This window comes from Malus sylvestris, chromosome 5, assembly GCF_916048215.2.
Source record: "Malus sylvestris chromosome 5, drMalSylv7.2, whole genome shotgun sequence".
In the NCBI taxonomy this organism is placed as follows: domain Eukaryota; kingdom Viridiplantae; phylum Streptophyta; class Magnoliopsida; order Rosales; family Rosaceae; genus Malus; species Malus sylvestris.
In genome coordinates, this window is record NC_062264.1 from 11,020,358 (window position 1) to 11,028,149 (window position 7,792).

Here is a 7,792-nt window from a genome sequence, read left to right on the forward strand (position 1 = left end):
TTCTTATACTGCTCCTGGAAGACCTCATTCTTCATTGCTATCTTGTTGTTCTGAGCTTCTAGCTCATCGACTTTAGCTTGAATAGCAACCTTCTTTCCTTCCTTCTTTTGTTGCTTCGCACTAGGTGCAAGAGGGTGTCATTCTGTGTGTTGTGGCTTCCTTCGCTCCCCATGTTGAAGAGGGATGCCTGGTCAAAAGAGAGTGTACGAATAGTGGAAACCAGCTTGACAAAGCTGAAGAGAGTGGGAATAAGTGTTGTTCCCACATACGACACCAAATGTTGATGCACAAAATCAATAGGGACTTTGGTACAACAGAAAATGTTAAGTTTGGTTTCTTCGCTAGATTGCTCCGGTCACTAGTGTGGATAAGTATGTAAATGGATAGAGACAGGGAAGCAAACACAAGATGTACGTGGTTCACCCAAATTGGCTACGTCCACGGAGTAGAGGAGTTCTCATTAATTGTGAAGGGTTTACACAAGTACATAGGTTCAAGCTCTCCTTTAGTGAGTACAAGTATATAATTTAGTACAAATGCCATTAGGAAATATTGTGAGAGAATGATCTCTATTTATAGAAGAGAGTTTCTAGTTTCATTCTAACATTGACACGTGTCATGTTGTGATTGGCTTCTGATGTTGAAACATGTCACGCTATGATTGGCTTTTGATGTCGACACATGTCGCGCTGTGATTGGCCTCCTGGTTGGAGGGAAACTCTTCTGGGTCCTTGACGGTATAACGTTGACCAGTGCTCAGTAGTTTCGGGATTGGTCAAGTATGGTACAAACAGGCTTCTTATTTTTAGTATTTATGTGGGTATTTTAGTAATTTTAGATTTGTGCATAACTTATGCATGATCGGTTTGTTCTATTTCTATCCTAAAATTAAGAAATTGTCCCATTTTGGGGTATTTCCCTATATATTAAGAGTTTGTATCTTTTAAAGATTCATATATGTTACACATTTCAAATTGAACAAAAAATTAAGTTTTTTGAAGCACAAAATTTACCAAGGCCAATATTCCACACGTCATGTACTCCTGGGTTCGATTCCTAGAGCTAGTGAATCGCACGATGGTGGCCACAGAGAGGCTGAAATGCATCTGTTAGTTTTCTCGACCCCTGAAATGGTGGATTGCCACAACAAAACCACCAGCTGATCTCTTTTTTAAATTTTAATAATAATAATAATAATAAATAAACAAACGAAGTCTCATGCCAATAAACGATTTAGTATATAATTGATAGAAAAATCATTGCACAACATACCATACAGTTTTGTTGCCTCTCAAGCAAATCCAGGATCCAATTGCCATGCATAAGTTCATTTCGATAAATTCAAGTATGAATTCACACAGAAGAAAATCTGTACAACAGTAAGAATCAGATCACATTTCCTTTCAGCATTTCAATTCTGCTCTCTTTTTCTTTCTATAAACAACTGTAATATAAATTCGTTCTCTTCTTTACAGTTTTAACTTCATAAAGCTAACCCTGTCGAATGTCAAGATGCAGTTCTGCGATGTTTACAATGTCTTGATGAATGCGCTCTTCACAAGTCCAACTGAGATTGCAAAAGAAGAACCAACACCAAAATCTGTATAAAATAACAATACCGAGTCCATAAGAACCCTTGAGAAAATAAAGACGATAAACATCGCCCCCGTATTTGGAGGCTTTCAAATTTATGGTCCTGGTGCAAGAAAGGTGTAGGACTTGTGTAGGTATGCTAAATGCAGATTAGTTTGTTTCACTGATTTAACGATGCATGCAATATTACACGAGAAACAGATGTCCTCACCTCCTAAACATCCTAGTGTGAGCTCACATCTTGCTGGATTTTGCCCAGAAGAACCCTTTCTTTCTAGTAGAATGATTATCTGATAGCGAAGCACTCTTGGAGCCAAATGAGAAGTGCCGTCTCAAAAATGGCTTTCCCAAGGTGCTTCTCATGCTGGAACTGGATCCGAACTTGGGACCCCTTCCTTGATTTCCGGTGCTTTTCAAGTGATCAAACACAGCAGAATCGCCATCAAGATCTAACACCCGGTTCCTCGATTTCTTGTTTCTAGACTTCAAATCCATTTCAGCTTTCAATGCTTTTTCAGACAACTTGTGGATCTGTTTCTCCCCAAAAGTACACACTGGACAAGCTGGGTCATACTTGTTAATTTCAGGTGTCAGATTCTCCAAACACTCGGCATGATAAACATGTCCACAAACTAGCACTGAAACCACAGAAAGCTCATTGGTTGCAATAATCTTTTGGCTGCTCCATGAACATTTCTCAGCCAAAAGCTTTGAGCAAACTCCACATGTCTGCAAATCAACAGAGGGTGAAGCTGAAACTCTGCTACTGGGTCTAGTTATCTTCTCACAATTAAAGCCAAAGGACTCACTATCAAAAGACCACCTTTCTCTATTAGATGTGGCCATGAGCTCGGAAAATGCATTCATAGACCAACTATCAGAAGACCCACCACGAGAGCCCCTAGCAGATTCATTGCTCCATGAGGGAAGCTTTGCCTTTTCCTCAGAAATTGAGAAGCTGTTTGGTGACTTGATTCTTGGGACTCGGGCATCAGATACTTGCCTTAATAGCTGATGTCCTGGAGAACAGGGGCGCCACCTCACTGGCGTTGAGCTAGCAAGAGGCAGGTGACTCTGGGATGACAAAGGGGATGCGGGCAAGGATGAAGTAGAAGGCTGCAAAACTGATAATTTTGTCGGGGATGGATATGAAACGGTAGGGGACTCTGCTGGTTCTTTTGTCTACACATATAATGAAAAATGAGGGTGTAAAATGTCATATTCATGGGCAGATATGAATACCGGTGCTTAAATCACAACAGAAAGTGCCACCCTGGCATAAGATCTACCTGTTCAAGAGTTGCATCCATGGAAATATTTCTTGAAATGGATCGATCTGCCATAGAAACATACATATATATCAGATAGAACACATCATGGCAAACAACTAACATAGAAAAGCACAATTAAACTGAAGGGAAATCTCTTAAGAAGATCATCTATTTAAAAAGATAAGCTACTATACTATTCTATTTTCCTATTAAACCATTTAGAAAAATGAAAAACATTTAACTCAAATTTAGCATGATCTCTTCATTTTACCATCACGATTGAAAATTAAGATAAATGTGCCCTTTTAAGCTCTCAAGCTAAATTGCAAGAAACAGAAATAGCCCAGTCCATAGAGCTTCACAAGATAGGCTCTATGATTCTGTAGGGTCAGTTTTCCCACAAATAACATGAAGATTTTAAAAGATATAACATTAAGTAATATATTAAATTAAAAGTATGCAATGAACCACAGGATTTGACACCAACACCAGATGCATTATAGACAAGGCAATATGCATAAAGATTGTCACTTCACCTACCCCAATTTTAGGCCAGTTACAGTAATCAAAACACCCACCCAAGGAAAAGGAGATCTTCATGACATGGAAACCAAGAAAAAAGACGGAGTAGACACTTTTGATGAGAAATGTCAAAAGAGATGTCAATATTGTATTAAGCATGGGAAACACTATAGGCATAGAAACTGATTACGAAAGATGATTTTATCAATTAACCTACACCTCTGGCCCATGGAAAACATAACAGCGCAACAGAAGCACCTGTAGGTGAAACTCATCCTTCACCCTTTAACTTCAGGGGAAGGAAGTGCCACTAGACCCAAAGGCCATTTACTGGAAAAGTGAAAACACCTAAAGAATGTATAGTGCAATCGTGAAATCTCATCATTGTAAGAAAATCATGTAACCAGAACAGCCCTCTTGGTTGCATGAGAGGGCCCAGAACAATTTTCCAGCCTACCATGTAAAGAGACACGGGAAAAAAATGGGACAAGTGATGTATCCCCAATGTGCAGAGCTTTAACTCAGGAATCAACTGTGTCCCTCATCTAACCTATCTAATTGATATATGCAGTATAAACCTTCCATGTTTTGATCATGTAGTTCGCATCCACCTTATCCCTAAGACTTCTATTCCCCTCTATTCTTCATACCTATGTTACAAGTTATTCAGCCGTTATCTTCTACCTACATAGCTTTAATAAATAATACAACCAGGATTATCTCAAGATAAGCGGAAAAAACCAATGCGTTTCTCAATCCATATTTACATACAAGGGTACGTAAAACTAATAATCCAAATCATCAGTGGCTTTCTTTCAAATTACTATTCACCTTCCCATCAGTACATATTTGCAACGCATAGCCATCCAAGTCAACCTCAGTTCAGAGCGTGGCCTTTGATGGAATATGAGCTCATATAGGCAAGGTAACTGCATCGCATTGTCTTTTGAATTACATGCAACTATGCAACACATAGCCATCCAAGTCAACCTCAGTTCAGAGTGTGGCCTTTGATGGAATATGAGCTCATATAGGCAAGGTAACTACATCGCATTGTCTTTTGAATTACATGCAACTATGCAACGCATAGCCATCCAAGTCAACCTCAGTTCAGAGAGTGGCCCTTGATGGAATATGAGCTCATATAGGCAAGGTAACTACATCGCATTGTCTTTTGAATTACATGCAACTAAAAACATTATAAAGTTGTATATTGTCTTTTCTTATTCACCCATCTAGATACTTTTATTGGATGCAAAAGTCTTGTCTGCATATTTGTCAAAGTCTCATATATGCATGTGACACTAAAGCGAATACGGTACATTCAAAACACATGGCCAGCTTGCAAGAACAAATATAAGAGGGCAAAACGCAAAATTACAATCTAGCAAGACATAATCTTGTAAACAAGAAAGAAGAGAGCAAGCTCTTCAATCCAACCCTTCAATTGTATACCAAAACCTTCAGAAGAGAGAAGAAAATTCTTCAAACTTACACTGCAAAACTATTGGAATATGAATAAAATGAAAGAGTTTTCATACTAAAAAATACCTGAAGTAGGAGTCCTGACATGCTCGGCAGTTCCCTCAGAAATTGAGGATTTTCGCTGTGTATGTCTTCGAAAATGTTCTAATGGACTTCCCTCCTCAGATACACATGCCGACTCAAATTTAACTTCCGATCCATCATTTCTGCTAACACCATCAGAAAACCAACTTACAGAGGTCTCTTCAGCTGCTACCCCCACTCGGTTATCCCACCGAAAGCTCCATGTTGGTGAGTACCGAATATTACGATGTACAATTTCGCTACTAGCAGTGTTTGTTATAGTCTTGTCTCTAGCAGCAACACAACAAGCAGAACCCATCCTCAAAATACACAAACCTCTAACTTACAATTGTAACCCCTCAATCACAGCTCGCATCCTCAAACTTCAGACTCGACTGACAGTCACAGCAGCCTTGACCCCATAAACAGTTGCTCTTCTGAAATTTCAGTCAAAGAAACAAACCATCGTCAGTTGTATCATAACAAAGCAGCACAAAAGGAAGTAAGGGAGTTCAACAAACCCTAATTCTGTTGCATAAAAGCACGAAACATAAACGAACCCAAAACCACAAACCACGAAAAACATCTCAACCGGAAATTAAGACTAAAACCAACCTCCACACAGACACCACAAAAAATGAGAACTAAGTTTACCCAAATGAAAACGGTTCACGAATCTCACATCTCTTCCTTTTTCCAGCTGGGATAACACAGTGAAGCCAAAACATGGCAAAACCCGTACTCGAATCGAATACATAGACAGTAAAATAAACCTCTGGACAGTATACCCTAAAAAATTAGACAAACACAGATTCATATTTCATATTTTTCCACTCCTTTTGTTCTTTCAACACCGTTGGCACCAACCACCACCAAAACAGAGCTCACCGACACACAAACAAGCACAGTGACAGCGTGTGGGAAATATATAGACCTCCAGAAGTCAATTCAATCTGCTACCCCTGAGGGCTGTCTAAAATCCCAAAGTTGTGGAAAAATCACAAAGTAATGCCCTAAGAATTAGTTAATATTGAGGAGCTCCATGAGTCAGAGGATCCGATATCATGCCCAATATATAGAACTCGTAGTCAAAACTCAAAATATTTCGACAAAAAACATCCAACAATTTAATCCCTAAATTATGAAATTGGAAAACAATTAATAACAATAAAAAATTAATTTTGATTAAAAAAAAAGCACGCAAAACGCAAGCTCTGCATTACAAGGTACTCACAGAGAGGCGAAGCTGGAGAAAGGAATGAAGACTTCTAAAGAGTGAGAGAGAATTATAGAGAGAGTGAGAGGCGGCGGCTGCTGCTCCTGCTTGTTCGTTGCACAAGAATGGGGAAGAGAGAGAGAGAGAAAGGGCGGAAGAGAGGTAAACACTTCAGAGGTTTTGGTTACGCCGTTGGTTGCTGTTGAGAGCAACGGCGTCGTTTAGAGGCCTAACGGCGTTTGGTGACGCCATTGCGTGGGAAAGGAGCGCTATGTCTATTCCCCGATCGGTTTGTGGAAGTTAAAAATTAAAAAATAATAAATTGTTTCTTTTGGTGGATTTTAGGGAAACTAAGGCGTGCTTTATTGGGTTGTACTACACAGGCACAGTGGTAAACAGTGGCTCCCCAATAAACAAAAAATATAGAAGGTTCAGGATTTGGTGTTCCGAATTGATGAGTTTACTTAATTGTGATTACGAGTAAAGTGAATTTCTCATAGTTTTTCTGAACCCAGAAGTGGTGAATAACCATAAATTACCACAAGTTATCCTCTTAATATATATATTAAAAAAAATAAAAATAAAAAAGTGACTGAGCTATGCTGAACAGTGTTGTACTTTAGAGTTTATGGAAAGATTTGGGGTGGCGGTTGTCTTACGGATTACGCAGAGTGCGTAGTACGCATTCCGTGCTTTTTACGTTCCAGCAAAGTATCCTGTGAATTAATTTTAGAATTGAACGCAAATCGAAGAAAAAAATAAGCATAAACCAAAGAGTTTAATGCTTTTTCTGTTACTTTTTATTGGGAAATAATTTTAGCATCACCCCTTTTGAAGGAAGAGAAGGAATAGAATCAGAATCAGAAATATTGGGCGTAAAAAATGAATGATAAAGTTACAACATTTTCAAATGAGATGTCAATATGTTTAATTCAAATTGGCAATTTTGATTCTTTTTTTTTTTTTTTAAATTGACAACAACTTTAAAAAAAATTAATTAAGTATTAAATTCATTTTATCAATTTTTGTTTTTGTTTCAAAACATTTTAGTTTAATGTAATAAAATAATAATTTAATTTCACATATCAGATAGAAAACAAAACTTTATTTGTAAGTGCGTTTCATAATAAATAGATCATGGTTAACATAATTAATAACATCTTTTGTATAGTGGCTTAACTGTTTTTACAGCTTACACCCTCAAGGTTTTGTGTTCTATTTCTTTCTGTTACACCATGTAAGTCGGGTTCGCAACTTAAGTTATATTGTTTACCACTGCAATTCAAGGATAAAGACTTGAATCATATTTTTTTTGCCTTTTTGAAATTCGTTTTTTTTTCTTCATAAGCAATATTTTGAGAGAGAATTTGGCTTTGAAATGACTTGTCTATTGTATGATGTACTGACTTATTTCAATTTATTTTAAACAAGTAAAGATTAATACAACTATATTTTAGTGATTTTTTTAGTATTAAAATTTAGCGATATTCTTTTAGTCGTTCATAAAGAAAAGATTTTAAGTTTTATTCTTTTACGATAACAATTTTGAACTAAACTTTAATTATGTGGCTTAGATCAATTTTATTATTAGTTTAATACTATCGTATGTATTTCAAGAAAAGGAATTAGAAATGTGTTTTTA

General features: G+C 37.3%; 1 protein-coding gene across 2 annotated transcripts; it reads right to left on the minus strand.

Moving 5' to 3' along the window:
• Positions 1 to 1,304: 1,304 nt before the first annotated feature.
• Positions 1,305 to 6,370, minus strand: LOC126623908 (uncharacterized). 2 transcript variants are annotated; one of them, XM_050292883.1, is made up of 5 exons: positions 6,169 to 6,367; positions 4,938 to 5,371; positions 2,883 to 2,929; positions 1,805 to 2,775; positions 1,305 to 1,600 (listed from the first exon to the last, which is right to left on the minus strand). In XM_050292883.1, the coding sequence occupies exons 2-4, from the start codon at positions 5,251 to 5,253 to the stop codon at positions 1,828 to 1,830; spliced, it is 1,311 nt and encodes a 436-aa protein (XP_050148840.1). In that variant the 5' UTR covers positions 5,254 to 5,371; positions 6,169 to 6,367; the 3' UTR covers positions 1,305 to 1,600; positions 1,805 to 1,827. The 2 variants fall into 2 exon arrangements, with proteins under 2 accessions (XP_050148840.1, XP_050148841.1); XM_050292884.1 differs by having other exon boundaries at positions 1,305 to 2,775; positions 6,169 to 6,370.
• Positions 6,371 to 7,792: the final 1,422 nt, after the last annotated feature.

What these genes read in the sequence shown, in the direction of transcription:
- LOC126623908 (XM_050292884.1), bottom strand. Translation starts at nt 5,253, where the DNA reads ATGGGTTCTGCTTGTTGTGTTGCTGCTAGAGACAAGACTATAACAAAC. An exon ending in TGTCAGGACTCCTACTTCAG is followed by an intron (nt 2,930 to 4,937) that starts GTATTTTTTAGT and finishes TTTCTATGGCAG; the next exon opens with ATCGATCCATTTCAAGAAAT. An exon ending in TGGATGCAACTCTTGAACAG is followed by an intron (nt 2,776 to 2,882) that starts GTAGATCTTATG and finishes TTATATGTGTAG; the next exon opens with ACAAAAGAACCAGCAGAGTC.